This window comes from Pongo pygmaeus, chromosome 6 (genome assembly GCF_028885625.2).
Source record: "Pongo pygmaeus isolate AG05252 chromosome 6, NHGRI_mPonPyg2-v2.0_pri, whole genome shotgun sequence".
NCBI lineage: Eukaryota > Metazoa > Chordata > Mammalia > Primates > Hominidae > Pongo > Pongo pygmaeus.
In genome coordinates, this window is record NC_072379.2 from 38,634,203 (window position 1) to 38,660,525 (window position 26,323).

General features: G+C 38.4%; 1 protein-coding gene across 4 annotated transcripts in view; it reads left to right on the forward strand.

The window, feature by feature from the left end:
* SUN3 (Sad1 and UNC84 domain containing 3) overlaps positions 1 to 22,745 on the forward strand; it is a 40,000-nt gene extending 17,255 nt beyond the window's left edge. The window contains exons 5-11 of one of the 4 annotated variants that reach the window (XM_054495379.1): positions 2,840 to 2,880; positions 4,312 to 4,474; positions 6,462 to 6,546; positions 16,071 to 16,186; positions 17,594 to 17,761; positions 21,014 to 21,106; positions 22,445 to 22,745. In XM_054495379.1, the coding sequence (XP_054351354.1) occupies positions 2,840 to 2,880; positions 4,312 to 4,474; positions 6,462 to 6,546; positions 16,071 to 16,186; positions 17,594 to 17,761; positions 21,014 to 21,106; positions 22,445 to 22,564 (786 nt within the window). In that variant the 3' untranslated portion in view covers positions 22,565 to 22,745. Of the gene's footprint in view, positions 1 to 2,839; positions 2,881 to 4,311; positions 4,487 to 6,461; positions 6,547 to 16,070; positions 16,187 to 17,593; positions 17,762 to 21,013; positions 21,107 to 22,444 lie in introns of all 4 variants that reach the window. The other 3 variants (XM_054495378.1, XM_054495380.1, XM_054495381.2) reach the window with 3 other exon arrangements.
* The last annotated feature ends 3,578 nt before the right edge of the window (positions 22,746 to 26,323 follow it).

The following is a 26,323-nucleotide window of genomic DNA, read 5'->3' on the forward strand; positions in this document are numbered from 1 at the left end:
TAGCCCACAGCTAATAACTTTTAAGAATTTCAGACACGAGTAGGTTCCAACCTCATCCTTCTTGCATTATCTTACTTTTCCAATCTTTATTTTATCTTCGCTTTCACTTCCTCACTTACTGTTTTGTCCTACATGTTCTTATTCTATACATGTTCCTATAGTAGAACTTGCCTGAAATGCTTTTGGGAATGAAGCAAAATAAAAATGTTTTTTAAATTGTGAAATATTTTATTTTTCAAGGAACTCTCAAGTTCATTTATCAGCAAATTAATTGAGGAGTATTTTCTGTATGTTATTTTAAGGCTAGAACAGAAAAAAGAAACAAATTGAAAACACTGTTCCTACTGACAGGGAACTTGCTCAAACAGAATGCGAAAAACTAGAAGTGAGAATATCTACCAATGATAAGCTCCCAAATTCACATCCTTGTCAAAATAAAAATGTTGAGGAGAACGTATAAGAAGTGTAATTGTTCAGAATAAAAGCAAGGCAATATTTTTCTATGTGCCTCACTACATTCCATTCTGACATCATTATCACACATGACACAATAACATCACTCAAGACACAACACATTTATAGTGTGTAGCACTATTTTGGGCAGAGCGAACTGATAAAAAGCCAGTCTTTGAAACAGAAAAGCAGGCTAATTACTGGATAAAGATGGAGCATTATTTCCCAGATAACACATTGATGGTCACTGTAGGAGGTTGAAAGGTGATCCCCAAAAAGATATGTCTACCTCCTGACCCCCAGAACCTGTGAATGTGACCTTTATTTGGGAAAAAGGTATTTGCAGATGTAATTAAGGTTCTTGAGATCAAATCATCCTAGATTACTCAGATGGGTCCTAAATACAGTGACAGGGATCTCTTTAGGAGACTTACAGAGGAGAGAGACACAGACAGGAGAAAAGGAGACCACGTAAAGGCAGAGGCAGAGACTAGAGTGACACAGCCACAAGCCTAGGAATGCCCAGAGCCACCAGAAGTTAGAAAAGGCAAGAAACAGAATCTCCCTGAGGACCTACAGAGGAGTGTAACCATGAGGACACGTTGACCTCACACTTCTGACCTCCAGAACAGTGACAGAATAAATTTCCATTGTTTCAAGCCACCCCGTTTATGGTCATGTGTGTCAAGAGCCCCAGGAAACTCACAGGGTCCCTTTGAGTTCTCTGTTGGGTGTCTGAAGTGTGAGCTTTGTTGCTACAAGAAAGTGATCCTTAAAGGCAGAGGTGTCTGCTTCCCAACCTGGCAGGAAGAGTATGTGGATGAGACAAATTTCTGGAAACTGCTGCGGGAATCCTCCAAGATATAAGTTTAATCCCAAGGGAATTGATTGCTTGGGTCAGACTTCGTTTTCACACTTGATCATTCCTCCACTCTGATCTACATTTTCTTGGCACATAGTCAAAGATAGTGCCTCTTAATTGATAAACCACTTGAGTAAAACATGTCAGGGTAGGGGAGTTCCAGATGTAAAGAAAGGATGTCAGGAGCCATCCCTCGATGGGTATTGTTGACTATTTTTCCTGGAATTCTCTGGGGAAGAGATCACCCTTTTACATTTGTCCCCTTCTCACCAGCTTGTCCACTCAGTTGCTGGCTTCTGAGCCCTTCAAGATTGGTGCCCCAAGGTGCTCTCTTTTGCCCTCCTTTCTCTGTTGGTAATATTATTGACCTTCTCCAACCATGTTGGAATAGGGGCTGTGCATGTGTCCATATGTGAGTGTGCATGTGTGCATATGTGAGTATGCATGTGTGCATATGAGCATGTGCATATGTGTGTACGAGCGTGTGTATGTGGAGTGTGTGTGTTTGTGTGTGTGTGTCTCATGCTGGGTAAAGGCAGATGGGAAGAGAGTGCAGGGCTTTGGACGCTCCCAGGCTAATGACTTGCAGGGCATTTGAAATGTGAGCACCCAACCACCGTCATCTGTGGCAGGGCCTGGAAGACACACAGCAGGATGAGCTAAGGGACACAGAGGTGCTGGCCACCGGGACCCAAGGTCTTCTCAGTGACAGGAAGAGGCGGCTAGGCCACTCCCCCATTCCAGGTGAGGAACAGGCAGCACAGTAGCCCAGTACTGTAGACCAGAGTGCTGCCTGCATTCCAGCATCCTCTATCTCCCCGGTGTTTATGTTTTCACTGACCACCTCCATAGCAGAAAGTCCTCTGAAGCCACATGTTGTGTCCAAACAGTAACTTTACCTTTTCTTGGTTTCTTGTCTTGGTTTGGGCACCACCAAGACCATTCGTACCAGAGACTATCTATACCAGACATGTCACCAGTGTTAGATAAATTTCTGCAATTTTCTGATTGTGATTGCCAATCTAGCCCAAAAGTAATCACATTCCTTTCTTATTTGTAAATGGGAGTCCCCCTCCTTGTTCAGGGACAAGCCCGAAGAGCTCAGCATGGCCCTCTAACGTCGCCATGTGCTCCTTGGGTTTTTCCACATCCACCAGGGGCGCCTCTCCCCCTTGTCTTCCCTTCCTCTTCCCTCTATTTTTTCCTCTTCCAACCTCCCTCTCAGACTGTGTTCAGGCCTTTACAGTCTTAAGAAATAGGAAATGATGTTCCCATCCAAGAGCTCCTGTTGAATGTCACTCATTAAATAGATTTGCATTACCTCATCTCTTTCAAATACATTCATGATGTACAGGTGAGGCTGGGAAAGAGGCGGGCCTCTCAGAGGATGCTCCTGAGTTCCAGCCAGCACATCTGTATATCAGGAGTCAACGTGCTATTTATTTCCCTTTTCTGAGAAAAAAAAAAAAACTCTATTTGAATAAGCAGAATTCAGAATGATTTATCTTTTTCTGTTGTTTTCAGGCCAGACTTCATATGCCTAAAGAGCAACTGGAACTTTTAAAGTGAGTGCAGTTTTTTGCTATGTGCCTCTTTTTGGTGTGGTTTCAAATACTGAAATGTTTTCGTACAGAAAAGTATAAGAAAGAAAAGTTACTCCCTGAAATAACTCAAAATTTCACTCCCAGAAATAACTATTATTAATATTTAATGACATCATTCCTAGCATTTCTCTATATATATATGCAGATGGAAAGAAAGGAGGAAGAAAAAGAAAAAAAGGAGATAGAAAAGATTAAAGGGTTAGAGGTGAGTTAATCTACACATGCTGTATTTAGTATTAAAAATAGTACATTTATTGTTATTTGGATTTATCAGAAGAAGGAAACAACGAAATAAAAATTGCCTTCTCTCACTTGTGCATATACATAATTTAAAATTTTAAACACCAAACAGTAACATCTGTAGTACTTTAGAAAATTAATTGCCCTTTTATATATTTCTATTTCTATGGAGCATTCCTTGACAAAATACACACTGAGGTGTGCTTTCCATGTCATTTATGATAACTAAAAATGGATAAGAAAATGGATAAGAAAACGGATAAGAAAAATGTATAAGAAAAATAAGCCAATGGTTAAATACATTGGAATATATTCATGAAATGAAGAATTATAAAGCCATTTAAATAATTTTAAAATAGTTTTTAATGATTTGAAAGTGTAGTGGAGACACAAAATTATAAATATTATTTCTATTTTCTTACTAATTTTTTGCATGGAATAAAAACTGGTAGAAAGTCATTAAAATTTAACAGTGTTTATTTCTTCTAAATGCTTGGTTTTTTCCCAATTTTAAACATGTATTGTTTTATAAATGGGGAAAAATACCAGATAAGTAGTGCTTATACTTTTTCAGCATAAAGAAATACCTATTCGCTTGACATTTTCTTATTCTCTCTACTAGTAATTTTCAAACTGTAAACATAGAAAACCCATTCTTGGGAAGTAAAATCTTGCATGCTCAGGCCATCAAACTGGTAACCAGTCACTGCCCACTGGCTGGATCCACCAGCACTCCTTGCCCAAGGCACATCCACCGAACTCAGGCTACAGTTCGAGAGCCACTGCTCTGTACTACACTGGAAATGCAAGGTGTTCCTTATTGGAAGGAGGGTACCAGTGGGATTTAGGATTCACCTGTGTGACATTACCCAGCTGGGGGACCAGCAAGGTTGATTGAGCCTTGCCTGCCCTGTGCAGAGCCCGGCCAAGCACTAGGACACCCTCAGCCATGTGACCCCTGGACGTCCTTGGTTTTTTTTTAGTGAAGAGTGATGCTTTAGAGAAATGGGCACGCTCTGCTCTTCCCTCACTCAAGAATGTATATCTTCAACAATATAAAGCACCTCATCACGTGGCGGGTGGAGCCCAGCAACAGCTGATAACAGGAGCTTTACATTTTCTTCCTCTCATGCTGAGGTTCTCCCTTTACAGGAAGGAAAGCCAGACTCTGGAAAACAATTTTCGTCAAATTCTATTTTTGATCGAACAAATAGATGTCCTGAAGGCATTGCTTAGAGATATGAAGGATGGTACAGACAATAATCACAACTGGAACACCCATGGAGACCCTGTGGAGGACCCAGACCACACAGAGGTCCTGGATGAGGCAAGGCGGGTTGGGCAGGGTGGGGTGGTGGTTAGTGAGGATGTCCAGGCTGACGGGAAGTGAGTATGTCCTTCCGATGTCACATCTGCTTCTTCTCCCAGTGGGAAGTCCAGTGCTGACTGATACTTGGTTTGTGTACAGAAACCCAGTGTTTCATAAATGCTGTGTCACAGAGAAGACATTCTATTGCATATGACTTACTTCATGCTAAAATAAATAACTGTTCTATTTTCTAGTAAAAAAAAAAAAGAAAGAAAGAAAGAAGGAACAGTCTCTGAGCTTTATACACAAATACCTTAAATAGCAAAAGATTTGCATTCATCATCTTCATAGCTAACACAGTTAGTCTAGTCAGCATCAGATTCAGGCAAAACTGTGTTGGAAACCATGAGCTCTATTTTGCTTCTTTCTCTTCTGCTGTCATTACTACCTTCTTTTTCTTCCCTAATGTCTATTTTTTGAAATGCACAGCAATCTGACACGGACCACCTGCCGCCCTCCAGGCCCCATTTCATCCTTGTCACTGTGAAGGTGTTACGTTTAGACATCTTGAACTTGAACTGTTATGCCTGCTTAGGGTGCTTTTGGTTTTGATTGTTTGTTTGGTTGGTTTTTAGAATGAGATCATCCTTCAGAACCCAATATTAATTAGAGTGGGTGAAAAATGTCTAATATAAACAATCATGTAGTCTGTGTAAACTGCCTTGATTCCCAAATAACTCTAGAATGTTCAAGTCTTCTTTTTTAAAAAAGCTATGCATGTTTATTATAGAAAAGTTGGAAATTACAGAAAAGCAAAAAGGAATTGTTAAATACCATTAAATCCCACCCTCCACAGAATCACTGTGAACACTAGATTTAGTCCTCATCCCTGACTGGGGGGAAGAGGAAGCTTGCTTGTTCTTTTTTTTTTTTTTTTTTTTTATACTTTAAGTTTTAGGGTACATGTGCACAATGTGCAGGTTAGTTACATATGTATACATGTGCCATGCTGGTGTGCTGCACCCATTAACTCGTCATTTAGCATTAGTTATATCTCCTAATGCTATCCCTCCCCCCTCCCCCCACCCCACAACAGTCCCCAGAATGTGATGTTCCCCTTCCTGTGTCCATGTGTTCTCATTGTTCAATTCCCATCTATGAGTGAGAACATGCAGTGTTTGGATTTTTGTCCTTGCAATAGTTTACTGAGAATGACGATTTCCAATTTCATCCATGTCCCTACAAAGGACATGAACTCATCATTTTTTTATGGCTGCATAGTATTCCATGGTATATATATGCCACATTTTCCCTTACTGCTAACCACAGGACACTAATGAGGGACAGAACAGAGTAGGTCACAGCACAACCTCATTTCACACCTCACTAGGAGAGCATGGTGATGCAGTGATTAAGGCTTCAGAAGGGACCCTAGGTCCACCATGCTGTGTGACCTTGTGGGAGTCCCTGAACAAACCTTAGCTTTATACTTGTGATAGTTTACTGAGAATGATGATTTCCAATTTCATCCATGTCCCTACAAAGGACATGAACTCATCATTTTTTATGGCTGCATAGTATTCCATGGTGTATATATGCCACATTTTCTCTTACTGCTAACCACAGGACACTAATGAGGGACGGAACAGAGTAGGTCACAGCACAACCTCATTTCACATCTCACTAGGAGAGCACGGTGATGCAGTGATTAAGGCTTCAGAAGGGACCCCAGGTCCACCATGCTGTGTGACCTTGTGGGAGTCCCTGAACAAACCTTGGCTTTATTTACATCGTATCCCTGAGAAGGACACTCCCAACAGCTGTGAAGATGTCAGTCCTGATCCATGCACAGTGCCTGGCTCAGAGTGCAGCTGATAGGTGCTTACTGCTATTCTAATTTTGCAAATTAGGTGCAAATCAATAAAACGAATGGTCAGAACTCAAGCAGTTGGCAGACATTGTTAACAGAAAACTGTTTCTAAAATTTCTACAGGAAATGTCAAACTTGGTCAATTATGTACTTAAAAAGTTGAGAGAAGACCAAGTCCAGATGGCTGATTATGCCCTGAAGTCGGCCGGTGAGTACAGAAAAAGTGAAAAGAGGAACATTAAAAAAAAGAATGCTTCAGGAGTGTCTTTATCCTCTACATTTGTTTATGAGGAAAACATATTTATCTGGTCACTTGAGAGGGGGGAAATTAATCAATTTAGATAATAAAGAAGAGAATAGAAATAGTTGTCACTGATTGCTTTCTGAGTGCAAATGTTCCAGGGAACAAAGCCTGTGCAACTTCATTAACAAGCATCTAAAAGAACCACCAAGAAAGCCAAGATGCCACAGTGAAGTTGTGGAAGGCACAAAATATTAGGACATTTTATATTATTATATACTAAAATGACTTATGATAACCAATCTAAATGCATTATTAGGGATTAAATGACAGAGTTTAAAGGTTATATATAATGTTCCTAATATCTTCCAATTAAAATTAATTCTTAAGGGCTAAGGCTATGAATCATTAACCTTAATCTTCTCTACCATGCCCTGCCTATAATAGTCTATGAAAAATATGTGTTCAGTGAACAATGTGGAAGGAAAGAAGAAAGGGACAGAAGGAGAACAGAAATATAAAACACACAGTAATGCTAATTTTAATCAATTGATAGTCAAATTTATGCCAGGGAAATAAATTTCCAGCTTGCGTGAACTAGAGAGCATTTGGAACAGCATGATTACTCAATCTTGTGAGCATGTGTTTTTGAGAGAGTGAGTTAGAGGGCAGAACTTTCCCAAACCTGATTCCCTAAAGCATGAGTGTTGGGACAAGATGGGAGAGGAACCATAGTTGTGTTTTTTGTTTGTTTGTTTGTTTGTTTTGGTCTTGGCATTCTGATACACTTTTTTAATGCTTTCTTCTTTGTATTGATGTATTTATATCAATTGATTTGGAAGTATTTACAACTTCCATTTTGAAAAGCCTATGATGATGAATGTAGGTGCAGGAGTAGCACATGTAGAGTGAGGAAACGAAGGAAATGCTCAGGCTTCTCTGTAACCATAGATGTGGAAACAAATGTCAGCTCTGTTTTGGCCAAGATGGAGAAAGCCTCTTAAGTCCCTTCCAACTGATTACAATGAAAAAAAAAATCTGGACAAAATTCAAAGAGCAACTACCTGAGTGGGCTGAAAAGTAAACAAAGCCGGCAGTTGGTAGAGGGGAACCAAAAACTGCAGATGTGAGCCCTGTGGGAGTTTCTTTTTTCTTTTATTTCTCTTGCAGCCTAGGCTGAGGCAGGCAGCAATTACAGAGCTGCAAACGTGGCAGCAAGGTGGGCAGCTAAATCTGTGAGAGAAGCCCCATTTTTCTAGCAAAAGTCGCAGAATAAAGTAGTCCTGTGGGCCAGAGAGTGTGGGGAGAAAGCCTGGGAAGGCAAAGCTGGAGAGAAGATGCTTGCTCCCCTTCTGGCCTCACCTCTCAGCTGCCCATTCATGGGAACAGACCCAAAACAGCAAAGTGGAGGCTTTGAGAATTTGGCAATGATGTAAACTATGGCTCAAGTCTTGGACTAACCCCTGAGTGGTACATGGACATGACAGGCCTGTAGTAAAGGTTTTGAGGACTGAATTGAGATTGCAACCACCATCCATAAAAGGAGGGAGGACTGACATTTCTGGGCTGATTGATGAAGCAAATGAAAGCATTCCCTAGTGGATTGTTATAGGACTCAGAGTCTTAGGATATAATATTCAATATGTCTAGGGTACAAATCACAATTACTTGGCATGCAAACTCCTAGGGAAATAAGACCAACTTCCAAGGGAAAAGACAACAAATGCCAACCCCATCATGACACAGATGTTGGAACTGTCACACAAAGACTTGAAGCAGCTAGCATAATTATGCTTTACGAGGTGAAAGTAAGTACACTTGAAATGAATGAAAAGATACCCGTTCTCAGCCAAGAGAATAAAAAGAACCAGATGGAATTTTAGAACTGAAAAATACAAGATCTAAAATAAAATTTGACTATATATGCTTAATAATAGAAAAAGAAAAACAGAGAAAAAAAGTAGTGAAGTCACTCCTATTCAACACAGTATTAGAAGTCCTGGCCGGGGCAATCATGCAAGAGAAAGAAATATAGGGCATCCAAATAGAAAGAGAGGAAGTCAGACTATCCCTGTTTGCAGACAACATAATCCTATATCTAGAAAACCTCATGGCCTCAGCCCGAAAGCTTGTTAAGCTGATAAACAACTTCAGCAAAGTCTCAGCATACAAAATCAATGTGCAAAAATCACTAGCATTCCTATACACCAACAAAAGTCAAGCCAAGAGCCAAATCAGTAATGAACTCCCATTCACAATTGCCACAAAAAGAATAAAATACCTAGGAATACAGCAATTTTGGAGGTGAAAGATCTCTACAAAGAGAACTACAAACCATTGCTTAAAGAAATCAGAGATGATACAAACAAATGGAAAAACATCTCATGTGCATGAATAGAATCAATATCATTAAAATGGCCATACTGCCTAAAGCAATTTATAGATTCAATGCTATTCTTATTAAACTACCATTGACATTCTTCACAGAACTAGATAAAACTATTTTAAAATTCATATGAAATCAAAAATAACAAGGGCAATCCTAAGCAAAAAGAACAAAGCTGGAGGCATCACATTACCTAACTTCAAGCTATACTACAGAGCTACAGTAACCAAAACAGCATGGTACTGGTACAAAAAGAGACACACAGACCAATGGAACAGAATACAGAACCCAGAAATAAGGCCACACACTTACAACTATCTAATATTCTACCAATCTGACAAAAACAAACATTGCAGAAAGTATTCCTATTCAATGAATGGTGCTGGAATAACTGGCTAGCCATATGCAGAAGACTGAAATTGGACCCCTTCCATACACCATATACAAAAATTAACTCAAAATGGAATATAGACTTAAATGTAAAAGCCAAAACTACAAAAAAAACAAAAAACAAAAAAAACCCTGGAAGACAACCTAGGTATTGCCTATAAATTCACTCCTATTCAACACAGTATTAGAAGTCCTGGCCAGGGCAATTAGGCAAGAAAAAGAAATAAAGCACATCCCAATAGGAAGAGAGGTAGTCAAACTATACTTGTTTGCAGACAACATAATCCTATATCTAGAAAACCCCATAGTCTCAGCCTGAAAGTTGTATGTACCATTCAGGACATAGACATGGGCACAGATATCATGACAAAGACATCAAAAGCAATTGCAACAAAAGTAAGAATTGGCAAATGGGATCTAATTAAACTAAAGAACTCTGCACAGAAAAAGAAACTGTCAACGGAGTAAACAGACAACCTACAGAATGGAAGGAAATTTTTGCAAACTCTGTATCCAACAATGGTCTAATACCCAGCATCTATAAGGAACTTATACAAATTTACAAGAAAACAAAACAACCCCGTTAAAAAGTGGGCAAAGGACATGAACAGACACTTTTCAAAAGAAGACCCGCATATGGCCAAGAATCATTTGAAAAAAATCTCAGCATCACTGATCATAAGAGAAATGCAAATCAAAACCACAATGAGATAACATCTCACACCAGTCAGAATGGCTATTATCAAAAAGTCAAAAACTAACAGATACTGGCAAGGTTGTGGAGAAAAAGGAATGGTTATACACTGTTGGTGGGAGTGTAAATTATTTCAACCACTGCAAAAGACAGTATGGTGATTCCTCAAAGACCTAAAAACAAAAATACCATTCAAACCAGCAAACCCATTACTGGGATATCCAGAGGAATGTAAATTGTTCTGTTATAAAGACATATGCATGCATGTGTTCACTGTAGCACTATTCACAATAGAAAAGCCATGGAACCAACCTAAATGCCCATCAATGATAGACTGGATAAAGAAAATGTTGTACATAGACACTATGGAATACTATGCAGCCATAAAAAAGAACAAGATCATATCCTTTGCGGGGACATGGATGAAACTGGAGGCCATTATCCTTAGCACACTAACACAGGAATAGAAAACCAAAAACACATGTTCTCACTTATAAGGGGGAGCTAAATGATGAGAACACATAAACACATAGAGGGGAACAACACATACTGGGGCCTATTGGAGGATGAAGGGTGAGAGAAGGGAGAGGATCAGGAAAAATAAGTAATGGACACTAGGCTTAACACCTGGGTGACAAAATAATCTGTACAACAAATCCCCATGACCCAAGTTTTTCTATGTAACAAACCTGCACATGTACCCCGAACTTAAAAATTAAAAATAAAGAAGTAGTGAAGTTGAAGATAGATCAAAAGAAATTATGCAATTCAAAGAATGAAAAAATGTTTGAAAAGAATGAAAAAATGTTTGAAAAAAATGCAAACAGAACTTCAGAAACCTATAGGACACTATAAAAAGGTATAATATTCTTATCCTTGTAGTCTCAGAGGGAGATGAAGAAGAGACCAATGTAGGACAATAATCTAAAGAAGTAATAGCTAAAAACATCTCAAACTCAATTTAAAAAAAAAAAAACAAACCATAAATTTACAGATTCAAAAAGCATGGCAAATCAGAAACAAGATAAATTCAAGGAAAATGACATCCAGACACATCATAGTTAAATTGCTCAAAATCAAAGATGAAGAAAAATATTTGAAAGAAGCTAAAAAAAAACTACGCATTATTACAGATTTCTTACCAGAAGTTAAAGAGACCAGAAGAGAAGGAAACTACATGTTTAAAGTGCTGAAGGAAAGGATCTAGCGATGCAGAATTATAGATCCAGTGAAAATATCTTTCAGGAATGAAGGCAAAATGAAGACATTTTTAGATGGAGAAAAACTAAGAAAATCCTCTGCCAATGAATCTGCTAAAGGAAGTTCTTCAGCTCAATAGAAATGACACCAAAAAGAAACTCGGGACTTAAAGAATGAAGAAAGAGCAACAGCCTCATCTGTGAGTAAAGATGAGGTGGCCCGGCACAGTGGCTCATGCCTTGTAATTCCAGCACTTTGGGAGGCCGAGGCGGGTGGATCACCTGAGGTCAGGAGTTCCAGACTAGCCTGGCCAACGTGGTGAAATCCTGTCTCTACTAAAAAGAGAAAAATTAGCCGGGCGTGGTGGCGCATGCCTGTAATTCCAGCTACTCCGGAGGCTGAGGCAGGAGAATAGCTTCAACCCAGGAGGCGGAGGTTGCGGTGAGCGGAGATCATGCCACTGCTCTCCAGCCTGGGTGAGGAGAGCGAAACTCCATCTCAAAACAACAACAACAAAAGATGAGGTAATTTTCTTTCTTTAAGTACTTTAAAATATGTATGGCTGTTGAAAGGAAAAAATGTATGGCATTGTCTGGGCGTGGAGGGCTAATATATGTAAATTTAATACTATGACAACCATAAAGGAAAAGTCAGTGAGTGAGATTTAATGGGCATTTATAAATGTAAAGATTTTATATGAATGATAAAAAGTTAACTCTTAAACTATGAGCTGCTAGGTATGTGCGTTGTAATCATGAGAACAATTACTTAAAAATACAGAGACATCCAAAAGCTAATAGAGAAATCAAAATGGAGACCAGGCACGTGGTTCACGCCTATAATCCTGGCACTTTGGGAGGCCGAGGCAGGCAGATCAATTGAGGTCAGGAGTTCGAGACCAGCCTGGCCAACCTGGTGAAACCCCGGCTCTACTAAAAATACAAAACAGCCAGGCGCGGTGGTGCACGCCTGTAATCCCTGCTACTCAGGAGGCTGAGGCAGGATAATCGCTTGAATCCGCGAGGTGAGGCGGAGATTGCAGTGAGCTGAGATTGCGCCATTGCACTCCAGCCTGGGCCCCAGAGCGAGACTCAGTTTCAAAAAAAATAAAAAATAAATAAAAAATTTCAACTAATATTAAAAAAAGACAGGAAAGGGAAATGAAGAAAAACTGGGAGAGAGAGAGAGTAAGAAAGGCAGAGGATGGGGGAAAAGGCATGCAAATTAGAAAGGAAGAAATAAAAATGGCTCTATTCAGAGACAACATGATTGCTTATGTAGAAAAACCACCAAAAAAATCTACTAGAGTAAGTGAGGTTTACAAGTTCAAGGGTATATATACAATTTCTATATACTAATAATAGAAAATTAGAGAATATTTAAAAGCAACACTATTCATAAATGCAGTAAAAAACATAAAATACTTAGGTATAAGACTAACAAAATGTGGGAACTGAGAGCTAAAAACTAAAAAACAATAATGAAATAAATAAAAAAAGATTTAAATAAATGGACAAGTATACCACGTTTATGGATTAGAAGACTCAATACCATTAAGATGACAATACTGTCCAACTTTTCTGTGGATTCAATATAATCCTAATCAAAATCTCAGCAGGATTATTTGTAGAAATTGACAACCGTTTTCAAAATGTATGTGGAATGGTGAAGGAACTAGAAGAGCCAAATTTGTTTTGGGAAAAAAAGAGCCAAAGTTGGAGAACTCACACTACCTGATTTTAAGGCTTACTATAAGTTTACAGTAATCAAGAGCATGTGGTATTCGTGAAATCAATGGAACAATACAAAAAGTCTAGAAGTAGGTCACACCTGTGGTGAATAGATTTTTGAAAAAGGAAAAAAGGCAAGTCAGTGGTGTTGGAACAGGTGGACATTCATATGCAAAAATAAAAAAAAAACCTTGGCCCAAAACCCACGATCTATAAAAATTAACCCCAAATGGGTCACAGTCTTAAATATAAAGCTTACAGCTAGAAAAAAAAAATAAGAGAAATTTTTTAGAGTTAGAAAAACTTTTCTTGGCCGGGTGTGGTGGCTCACACCTATAATCCCAGCACTTTGGGAGGCCGAGGCGGGCGGATCACCTGAGGTCAGAAGTTTGAGACCAGCCTGACCAATATGGAGAAACCCTGTCTCTACTAAAAATACAAAATTAGCCAGGCATGGTAGCGCATGTCTGTAATCCCAGCTACTCGGGAGGCTGAGGCAGGAGAAGCGCTTGAACCCGGGAGGTGGAGGTTGCAGTGAGCCGAGATCGTGCCATTGCACTCCAGCCTGGGCAAGAAGAGTGAACTCCATCTCAAAAAAAAAAAAAGAAAAAGGAAAAGTTTTCTTAAACACAACATCAAAAACTATGATTGTAAAAGGAAAATAATGGATAATATGGGCTTCATCAAAATTAATTTCTACTCTGCCAAAACACAGTTACGAGAATGAAAAGACAAGTTACAGGCTGGGAGAGAATATTTGGATACCACACACATTCTTGAATCCAGAATTTATAAAAAACTGTCAAGCCTCAATTAAGCAAACAGACAACCAGACAAAAAATAGGCAAAAGGTTTGGAAGACACTTCATTAAAGAAGATAAATGCATGTCAAAAAAGTATTTGAAAAAATGCCTTACATTATTATTCATTAGTGAAATGTCAATTAAAACCTCACTGTTATATCATTACACACCTATTAGAATGCCAAACAAAACAAAACTGACCATACTAAGTGCTGGCAACCGCATGAACCAAATGGACCTCACATACACTGTGGGTGAGAATGTAACATGGCACAGCCACTCTGGCAAAGTTTGACAATTTCTTATGAAGTTCAATATAACACCTTATTGACCTAGCAATCCCACTTCTATACATTTATCTAAGATAAATTGAAACATGTTCACATCAAAACTTGCCAAGAATGTCTATAGCACCTGTATTCATAATCACCAAAATTGAGAATAACCCAAAGTCCATCAACAAAGACTAACAGATGCATTCATACAATGGAATATTAACCTGCTGTCAATAAAAGGAATGAACTTCTGATACTCATTCCAACATTCATAAATCTCAAATGCATTGGCTAAATGAAAGTAGCCTTAGTGAAAAGGCTACATACTGTGACTGACTACAAGAGAGCAGCAAAAGAAATGTCCAGAATAGGTAAATCTACAGGGACAGAAAATAGATTAATAATTGCCAAGGCTTGGGGAGAGAGGTTGAGGGAAATGGGGAATGACAGCTAACCACTATGGGTTCCTTTTGGGGATGACTAAATGTTCTAAAATTGATTGTGGTGGCCATGCAACTCTAAGAATATAATACAAAACCCTGAATCATACACTGTAAATGAGTGAATTGTATAGGATGTGAATTACATCTTAATAAAGCGGATTTAAATTTTTTTAATGAATGAGAAAATGAATAAATATGAATTATTTTCAAAATTCCACAACACTAAAATTTTAATTTTTTTCTGGAAAGGATTATGGAGATGGGGTATTCGGTCCCCACATTAGCAGGTGAAAATGTAGATTCTGTCCAGCCAGCTGGTCGAGTAGGAATAGTGAGCGGGCAGTCAGAATCAGCCTTCAAAAACGAAGTACACATAGGGTTTCCAGATAAAATGAAGGGAGCCCAGTTACATTTAAATTTCAGACAAATAGCAAATAATCTTTTAGTATAAATGTATCCCAAATATTGTATGGGACATGACTACTACTAAAAAATTATTCTTTGTTTACCTGAAATTCAAATTTAAATGGCTGTCTTGTATTTTTATTTGCCAAATCTGGCAACTCTAGGAACTCAATTACTACTTCAAAAAGTGTGTCATCTTAGAAAAAGTATGGATAATCAGCTGGGTGTGGTGGCTCACGCCTGTAATCCCAGCACTTTAGGAGGCCAAGGTGGGTAGATCACTAGGTCAAGAGATCGAGACCATCCTGGCCAACATGGTGAAACCCCGTCTCTACTAAAAATACAAAAACTTAGCCAGCGTGGTGGCGGGCACCTGTAGCCCCAGCTACTTGGGAGGCTGAGGCAGGAGAATCACTTGAACCCAGGCGGCGGAGGTTGCAGTGAGCCGAGATTGCGCCACTGCACTCCAGCCTGGTGACAGAGTGAGACACTGTCTCAAAAAAAAAAAAAAAAGGAAGGAAAGAAAAAGTATGGATAATCAGATATTTGATGAGGCACATGTATTTTTAGTGTTGTGGTGTGTTATGCAAATGCAATTTGTAAAAGCAATTTGCATTTTCTTTATTTATTCTGTATAAAATACATTTTGCTTCTAAAATGAAGTAACTTGAAGGGATAATGTTTGATGAGTATATTTCATATTTCTTTGATTAAAATTGAGTTCAATGAATCTGCATAATTGCTACAAATGTAACTTGAAGGACATTTGGAGCATTGTTGGTTTTCTGCTTTTTTTGTTATTGAGTGAATGGGAGTGACAGGAAGTCTCATTTATCACATGAGCTGTTAAAATATAAAGATCTGTATACCTTTTTAGGTGATACAGAATCCATATAATATTCTCATCTCTAATTTACTTGCCTCAAAATTCAATTTTTTTATCATACATTTTGTGAAACTGAACAGAACTAGTTTTCTTCAAAATGACAAAATTTCAATGGTAGTGAAAACTGTCATACTTTTCCTATCAATTCCTGAGTATGAATTTTACCTCGCTTATAATTTGCCCAGTAATATTTTTCTAGAGACATTGTTAAAATTCAAATGATGTGTTTTGAATTGGGTATGTTGTTTCTTTATTTTTAAACTTACTTTATAATTTTAGGAGCCTCCATCATTGAAGCTGGGACCTCAGAAAGTTATAAAAATAATAAAGCAAAATTGTACTGGCATGGGATAGGTTTCCTAAATCATGAAATGCCTCCAGATATTATTCTTCAGGTAAAGCTAAATTAAGAATCACTTATTTCTATTTTAGAATTTTGTTCTTATTATTTATCATGAAAATGTTAATTTTAAAAATGGAGGCAATATAAGAGTGTCTGAACTTGTTACAGAACCTAAATCATCTCATTACATTTTTTATAGTCAGTACACTGCATGAATTATGTCTTATTTTATGGTCAGTAAACTATGATTAATTATTTACTTATTTATCATTTTGAGATTAGTAAACTAGATTATTTTATTTTCAAGTAAAACATATACATTCCATATCTTTTCTGTAAGTTGATTCTGTGACCATCCTTTTCCATTGAAAACTTCAGTCATTCAACAAACATTTGTTGAAAGTACTTGTCTCCTAAGTGCCAGTACTGTACTATGTTAAGTGCTATTCAGACCACATGTTCTTAAGTCTAATTATAACAGGAGAAATCTCCAAGTAAGATCCCCACCAAACTTTTCAGTTACATTCTAAAGGCAGTAGCCATCAATAGACAGCAGAGCACCTCTCAACTTTGATCCATACACCTGAAGTTAGTTGCAAATTTAGAACTTCCAGGGGTAAAACCCATTGATCTTATTCCAGGCTGTAGTTTATATATACAAAGTAGCAGACCTCATTTTTCTTCTCTAACACCATAACCACCACCACCACCCCCATCTCCATCAACACCCTCATCTTCATCACCACCACCAGCACCATCTTTCTTCATCACAACCTCCATGTCCATCACCATCACCACCATCACTGCCACCACAGCCACCATCACTGCCACCACCACCACCTCACCATCTTTCTTCGTCACCACCCCCATGTCCATCATCATCACCACCACCACTACCACTGTCACCACCACCACCACCATCACTGCCACCACCACCACTACCTTCATCACCACCATCACCACTACCACTTCAATTATCACCATCACTATCACCACCACCACCATTACTACCATCACCATTACCTCTACCATCACCTTTTTAGGTGATACTATCGCCATGACCCCCATTGCCAACACCATCACCACTACCACTACCACCATCACTGTCACCTCCACCGCCACCATTATTACCACCATCATCACCACAATGATCACCATCATCATCCTCACTACCACCATCACTAGCCTTACCAGCACCACCACTCATGCCCTTTAGCTGCCTTATAACAGCTTACAGTCTAGTTAGAGCAATGAAAGAAAACATGCTCATACGATAAAGGGCTCTGATTGATATAAGCATACAGTGCTCTGGAAGAACAACCACACTAGAGGTGCCTTGGGAGTTTTCCTATTAGATAGGCATAAGAGAGATCTGCAGTCAATAGTGATTAGCTGACTAGTATTGTGGGAATGGATTCACATAACTAGTTAAGAGATTAATTCAGTGTTTTCTTTCTAGCCGGATGTCTACCCTGGAAAGTGCTGGGCTTTTCCAGGTTCCCAGGGTCATACCCTAATCAAGCTTGCTACAAAGATCATACCAACTGCTGTTACCATGGAGCACATCTCAGAGAAGGTGTCTCCCTCAGGAAACATCTACAGTGCACCCAAGGAATTTTCTGTCTATGTAAGAAGCTATCTAAATTTGTCATTCAGATTGGCCTGATAGAAGGTGGTTGGCTAGGAATTAGGGGCTGTCCTCTGAACTAGGACAGATAACTAGTGTGTCACTTATTTCCTGGACTTCTGCTTTCTCACCTACAAAGAGAGAGAGTTGGACCAAATGATTTCTATTATTCAATTTTTTTTACTTTTATCAAAGTTATACATGTACAAGTAAAAATAAAATATTTCCATAAAGTTTGTAAAGAAACAGTAATTCCTTGTCCCACTTCTCCACATCTCCAATTCTCATTATCCCAAAGCTTCTATTTGCAACAATTTTAGATGTTTATTTAGGCACTTGCCTCCATGTTGGCTTTTGCCATTATTTCCTGATTTTTCAGTTTTGATTATGACATCCTCTCATGGAAAATGAAGATTAGCTCTTTTCCATGGCACTTCCATCTTCCCAACATGTTTATGTCTTAATTTAAAAAACAAAACAGGTTTCTGGAGATGTAATTCCCATAACAATTAATTCACTCATTTAAAATACACCCTTCAGTGGTTTTTAGTATATTCACAGAGTTGTGTATCCATTACCATAATCGATTTTAGAACATTTTTCTTACCCTAAAAAGAAACCCCATACCCCTTAGCCGTCACCTCCCATTCCTATAGTGTACTCCTCCAGCCCCTGGCAACCACTAATCTACTTTGTCTCAATAAATTTACGTACTCTATACATTTCATATAAATTGAATCATTTATAATGTGTGATCTTTTGTGAATGGCTTCTTTAACTTAGCATACTGTTTTCAAGGTTCATTTATGATGTAGTATGTCTCAATATTTCATTTATTTTTTATTGCTGAATAACATTTCATTGTATAGATATATGACATTTTATTTATCTATTCATCAGTTGATGGACATTTGAATTATTTTCTTTTTTTTCGTCATTATGTATAATGCTTCAACAAACATTCATGTACAAGTTTTTGTGTGGACGTGAGTTTTTGTTTTCCTTGGGTGTATACCTAAGACTGGAATTCCTAGATAGCATGGTAAATGTAGGTTTAACATTTGAGGCACTGCTAGAAGACTGTATTATCTTTTTGTTCAAGCAATACTCAATGTTTTCACAGTGACTATGTGAACAAAACAGCTCTCAGTTGAGCTATTTAGTGTACTTAAATACTACTTTCTTCCATTTTTTTAAATGTTTCTGAGTGTAATAATTGCTTTACTTTTTTTTTTTTTTCTTGAGACAGGGTCTCAGCTCTGTTGCCCAGGTTGGAGTACAATCACAGCTCACTGCAACTTCAAACTCGTGGGATTGTTTTTTAAATGTTTTAGTAGAGATAAGGGTCTTACTATGTTGCCCAGGCTGGTCTCAAACTCCAGGGCTCAGGGGATCCTCCCGCCTTGGCCTCCCACAGTGCTGGGATTACAGACGTGAGCCACTGGTGCCCAGCCTATTTTTCTTTAATTTGCTTAGTTTTCTGTACTCCTATTACTAAAACTTTCCCAAATTCTTCTTCAGAAGCACAAATATTCCCCCATTATGTTGATTCACATCAGATAATTTATAAATTTCTTCCTTTCTTCATTCCTTCCTTCATTTTCTTTTCATTTCTGTTCTTTTCTTCCCCCCCCGCCCCCCCCAGAGAGATCCCTCTGGCGCCCTCAGCATTTTGCTCCAGCCTTGTTAGGTAGGCCTGATGCACAAAGGACAATAGGGTAATAGTGGAGAGAGGGTCAGCAGGAAAACATGTGAACAAATGTCTCTGCATCATAAGGTAAAGAAAAAAGTGTTGTGCTTTTGATGTGCATGTACATAAACATCTCAATGCCTTAAAGAGCAGTATTGCTGCCAGCATGTCTCACCTCCAGCCCTAAGGCGGTTTTCTATCTCAGTAGATGGGATATACAATCGGGTTTTACACCGAGACATTCCATTGCCCAGGGACAAGCAGGAGACAGATGCCTTCCCCTGATCTCAGCGCAAAGAGGCCTTCCTCTTTTACTAATCCTTCTCAGCACAGACCTTTTACGGGTGTCGGGCTGGGGGATGGTCAGGTCTTTCCCTTCCCATGAGGCCATATTTCAGACGATCACATAGGGAGAAACCTTGGACAATACCTGGCTTTCCTAGGCAGAAGTCCCTGTGGCCTTCTGCAGTGTTTTGTGTCCCTGGGTACTTGAGAGTAGGGAGTGGTGATGACTTTTAACAAGCATGCTGCCTTCAAGCGTTTGTTTAACAAAGCACATCCTACATAGCCCTTAATCCATTTAACCTTGAGTTGACACAGCACATGTTTGGAGCACAGGGTTGGGGTAGGGTTATAAATTAACAGCATCTCAAGGCAAAGAGTTTTTCTTAGTACAGAACAGAATGGAGTCTCTTATGCCTACTTCTTTCTACATAGAGACAGTAACAGTCTGATCTCTCTTTCTTTTCCCCACATACATATGTAATTATGAGTACATTATGTAACCATGATGTATCCAACTCTTTTAATAACAATGTTATAGTTTGATATTAATATTTTTATTATAAAATGATTTAACAAATGTACTCTTTATTTTGCTGTGTTATTATAATTTAAGGAACCTAACAATAAACTTTAGATTCACAAAATAAATTAGTTTGCACCAGTGCATTCTCCTCTCACAAATCTTCAATTTGAAGGGTAGAGAAGAAGAATAAAAAGCACAAGAGAAATTGCATACAAAGAAAAAAATCAGTGTTTTTGTCAGTCAACAGGAGCTTACTTTTCAGAGGAAATTATCTGTGTGATCCAAATCTGGCAATTGGCTTATGTTTATCTCATTTTGGTAAACATCAGTTCAGTATGGCGACCCATTTTTATTTTATTCAAAGTATGCTTATTGCAAATAGAGTTATCAGGCCAAAGTTAATGTTGGGATTTGCTCTGTATGTATGTATCTGTCTTTCATCTATAAGCTGTTTATCTATCAATCATCTATCTTTCATCTATCTTCTATCTATCTATGGAACTATCTATCTCTCTCTCTATCTATCTATCTATGTGTCCATCCATCCTCTATCCTTCTAATCAGTCCCGTGATCAGCCTTTGGCCTCATTGGCCCCTTGTTAAATGCCCTCTGGGTGTATAGGTTAGTACTGGCGTGATCACAGTAACGTGCCCCTGGTGGACACACAGAGATATCTGGTGAATTGTTGGTTCTTTTTGAAAACGCAACTGCATCCATTCATTACAATCTCTATATCTGTTGCTTTCTTTATAGGGCATCACAAAAAAATGTGAAGGAGAAGAAATTTTCCTAGGTCAGTTTATATATAACAAAACAGGAACCACCGTTCAAACATTTGAACTCCAGGTAATGCGTACTCTGGGAAATGATATGAGTAGCTCTATCACTGGGAGAAATTTGTTGGGATTGCTTCATGTAAAGTGATGTATGAGAATAATTATGACAAAAGCATGAGTTACACAAGGCTTATCTGATCTTCAATTCTTAGTTCGAAATGCTTACAAGGATTTTAATGCAAAAGACAGACAAATGCAAAAGCAGTTTCTAAGTCAAATTCTTCCTCATCTGCTATCACTTTTTTATAATATATGTATTTAATTTCTCAGTTCTTTCTCAACTATTCCATTCCCTGAATACTATTAAGTGTAATAGTTACTACCTCACTTTGCTTGAGTATAGGGGAGGAAGATGATGGTACAATATGAAGTGGACAGAGGCAGAGAGAAGCTCAAAGGAAGAGAGGATAAAGATTTAATATCAGATAATACAAGTAAAACTCCTAACCCAGTGGGGGAAAATATCAACTCTTAGCTTATAAATCCCCTGAAACTCACCAAGGCAAATGAAATATATCCTCATTTTTTTAATTAGCCACAGGGAGTAACTGAAGAGATGTAGAAGACATTTTATATCATGTAAAAACAAGTGTTTTATGACACTTTTTGGCCAAATAGTGAGAAAATAAAGGTAAAACAATACATATATGTTAGAAATGAGCATATTTGTAGAGTTTCATATTTGATTATGTATTCATATGCATTTGGGCTCATATTATCTGTTCTTATAGTTGGCTTCATAGTTCTGGTTTTTAGACAACAAGCTCTCTCGCCCCTGCTCCTCGGCACAGCCAGCAAGGAGTGTGGAGGGGAGAAACAGCGGAACAGAGAGGTCACTTGGTCGCCATATTATCCTCCTCTCCCCTCTGCTTATCTTTTCATAAGCTCTTTATTCCAGTAGCTTATTTTCTCATTCATTAGACTGATATTTGAAAATAGTTATGTTAGAAAAGAAAAAGTATATAGGCCGGGCGTGGTGGCTCACACCTGTAGTCCCATCACTTTTGGAGGCCTAGGCAGGTAAATCGCTTGAGCCCTGGAGTTCAAGACCAGCCTGGGCAACATGGCAAAACCCTGTCTCTACAAAAAATTAATAAATTAGCTAGGTGTGGTGGCGTGTGCCTGTAGTTCCAGCTACTCCGGGGTCTGAGCTGGGAGGATGGCTTGAGCCCAGGAGGTAGAGGTGGCAATGAGCCATGATCATGCCACTGCATTCCAGACTGTGTGACAGAGCCAGATCCTATCTCGAAAAAAAAAAGTATATAATTTAAAATTATATCAGTATTCATTGGGATTCTTTGAGATGAATTTCTTTATAAGGCATTGATTTTCTTTTCTTTATTTTCAGCATGCAGTGTCTGAATATTTATTATGTGTGAAACTTAATATCTTTAGCAACTGGGGACACCCGAAGTATACTTGTTTATATCGATTCAGGGTCCACGGCACACCAGGCAAGCATATCTAGAAGAGTTGGTACAGAAGGCCATGCCACATGTCCAGAATATTCAAGAATGCTTATTCTCTTAGATGATACCGCACCCATAGGAATTGAGAATTGGGAGTAGGAAGAAAACCTCAAAGTGGTTCATACTTGCCTGTAAAAAGTAAATGCATTTTATTAATAAAAAATATGGAAGTAAATTAAATATCCTTGTCATAGTTTAGTCTTTAAGGATGCTTCATGCTGTTAGAACATTGAAAACTCATTTTGTATTTAGAAGAAGATAGTCTCATCATCAGTCTTTCCAATAATAGCATCTTTGCCTTCACTGATTCATTTATTTACAACAGGCATGGATGTCCACTATCACTACTATCACTTAGTGCTGATCTGGAGGCACTGGTCAGCGCAATTAGATAGGAAACCAGTAATTTTTAAATTGGAGGTAAAAATTAGTGAGGAGTTCTGACCATGACCATTTGCAGATAATTTGATGAAGTCCTTGAAATGCAATAGAGTCCGTTTCAAAAGAATTAGAAACAAGGAAAAACTGTTGTAAGTTCATGGATGCAAAATTCCCATATAAAAATCAATATCATTCATAAAAACAACAGGGTATAACTTACAAAATCCATTATTATCTTTAGATAATAAACATCAAATAAAAGAAGAAAGTAAAATATCTATGTGAAAAAATCCCAAACAGCAGTGAATGACTAAAAGAAGACTTAAGGCCAGGCGCAGTGGCTCATAACTGTAATCTTAGCACTTTGGGAGGCCAAGGGTTGGGGGATCACTTGAGCCCAGGAGTTTGAGACCAGTCTGGGCAACACAGCAAGACCCCATCCCTACAAAAAATTTAAAAATTAGCCAGACGTCTTGGCACATGCCTGTAGTTGCAGCTACTCAGGAGACAGGTGGGAGGATCACTTGAGCCCGGGAGGTTGAAGCTTCAAGTGAGCTGTGTTCGAGCCACTACGCTCCAGCCTGGCGACCCTGTCTGGAAAAAAAAAAAGAAGACTTCAGTAAAATAAATGGAAAAATAGATATACCATATACTGTATCCTTCAATGGGAAAACTCAACTATCAAGATGTCAATTCTAAGTTAATTTATAAATGTAACTTGATCTCAGTTAAAAAGCAGAAAAATATGGCCTTTATGAGACAGTTATGAGATATTAAAGAATTATCGTTAAAAAAAAAAATTTGGGCTGGGCATGGTGGCTCACACCTATCATCTCAGCACTTTGGGAGGCCAAGGTAGAAGGACTGCTTGACTCCAGGAGTTCAAGATGAGCCTGGGCAACATAGTGAGACCCTGTCTCTATTAAAAATAAAAAAATTAGCTGGGCATGGCAGTGCACACCTGCAGTTCCAGCTACTTGGGAGGCTGAGGTGGGAGGATCACTTGAGCCCAAGAATTTGAGGCTGCAGTGAACCATGATCACTGCACTCCTGCCTGGGCGGCAGAGCAAGACCCTGTCTGAGAAAAATAAATTATAGGTGTCTGTATGATAATGGTACTAAAATGATGCTTTAAAAATAAATCTTAACTTTTTATTTACATATTTAAATATTTAAAGTTGAAATGATATATGTGGGATCTTTTCCATAATAACATAAGAGGAAGAAATGGATAAGAAAATTCATGAAAAAGATTGGCCATGAAATGATCATTGAACTTGAATGCTGCCAGTCCATGGAGCTTCATTATATTATTCTGTCTAGATTTATAAATGTTTGATATTTTCAATTGAAAAGTTTTTTAAAAATTAAGACACGTATATATTTTAAAAAACCCAAAGGGGGGTATGTTTTAAATAAAATTGATTCTAAAGTTCATATGGAAATAGAAACTTAGCAAAAAGACAGCCAGAAAAATCTCTGAAAAAAAATCAACAAAAAGAAATAGCTCTATGACATAGGTATAAAACAATAGTTAAAACTGTATGATACTGGCAAACAGATAGACCAATGGAACAGACTGCCGAGGCCAGCTTGGTCGGGGAGACCCTAACCCAGCGGCGCTAGAGGAATTAAAGACACACACACAGAAACATAAAGGTGTGAATTGGGAAATCAGGGGTCTCACAGCCTTCAGAACTGAGAGCCCCGAACAGAGATTTACCCACGTATTTATTAACAGCAAGCCAGTCATTAGCATTGTTTCTATAGATCTTAAATTAACTAAAAGTATCCCTTATGGGGAACGAAGGGATGGGCTGAATTAAAGGAATAAGTTGGGCTAGTTAAGGGCAGCAGGAGCATGTCCTTAAGGCACAGATAGCTGATGCTATCGTTTGTGGCTTAAGAATGCCTTTAAGCAGTTTTCCGCCCTGGGCTGGCCAGGTGTTCCTTGCGCTCATTCCGGTAAGCCCACCACCTTCCAGCGTGGGCGTTATGGCCATCATGAACATGTCACAGTGCTGCAGAGGTTTTGTTTATGGCCAGTTTTGGGGCCACTTTATGGCCAGATTTTGGGGGTCCTGTTCCCGACAACAGACAAACAAGTCCAAAAATATACTTACATGTATGTGGAAGTTGGGTGTATGATAATGGTAGCATCTCAAAAGAGTATAGGGGAAAAAAACAAATGGCTTGGGACAATTATCCAGTCATTAAGAAAATAAAATTCCATCCATATTTCTCACTTTACAATATGACAAACTCCCAGTATGGTAAAATATATACAAGTAGGTAATAAAACCATAAAAATATTAACAAGGAAACTTGGGATAATTCCTGTATGGTATCGAATAGACGAAGGTCTTTCTAAATATGACTCAAAATTTAGAAGCCACAAAAGAAAAAAAATTCTACTATATAAAAATCAAGAACCTCTGCATGGCCAACAAAACTTAAAATGGAAAAAATATTCACAATTGACATTATAAGGACCAATCTTTCCAATATATACACAGTCCCAAGAAAGCAATTATAATATCAATAACCCAATAGAAAAATGGCCAGTAAACAGATCATCTAGAGACGCATATGAAAGATATTCAAGCTTATTTACTTAAGAAAAATGGCAAAAATTATACTGTACCATGTTTCACTGATGAAATTAGAAAGATTCAAAAGTTTGATAATGTTTTATTCCAAGGCTTTGGGGAAACAGGATCTCTCACACGTTGCTGGAAGAAATGCAAATAGGTATAACATTTACGGAGGGAACTTGGCCTATCTATAAAAATTGAGATGAATATATCCTTTGACTGAAAAACTTACCATGTGCAAAATGCCATATATAAAATGTTATTCATCAGCAATATTTCCCAGGAGGAAATAAGGGGGTGCAGAAGGGTAGGGATGAACCTCTCCCTCCTTTGCCGCTTTAGCTTTAGGTGGTAAATAAACATGCTCTGTAACCTCTTCTGTTACTTCGCTTTACTCTCCTTCCTTTTCCACTATAAAGCATTCCTACTTCTCTGCCTGCATTTGAGTCTCTGCCGAAATGCAAGTGATGATGGCTGACTCTGAATAAATAGGCTTTGCCTGTTCCATTTGGTTGGTCTTCATTTATTTCCACACTATCAATTGTTTTCCTGAAGGTCAAGTGTAAATAGAGCTGGTCCAGTCAGCAGGAGCATGTGGGTCACTGGACACTCAGCAATCCAGTGATGCAGATTCTCATCAAGAGTGTGAGGTAGGGCATGCCATGGCCAACATTGCCAATTCTATCTGTCACCATCTTTAAAATGGGAATAATAGGCCGAGCATGGTGGCTCACACCTGTAATCCCAGCACTTTGGGAGGCTGAAGCAGGCAGCTCACCTGAT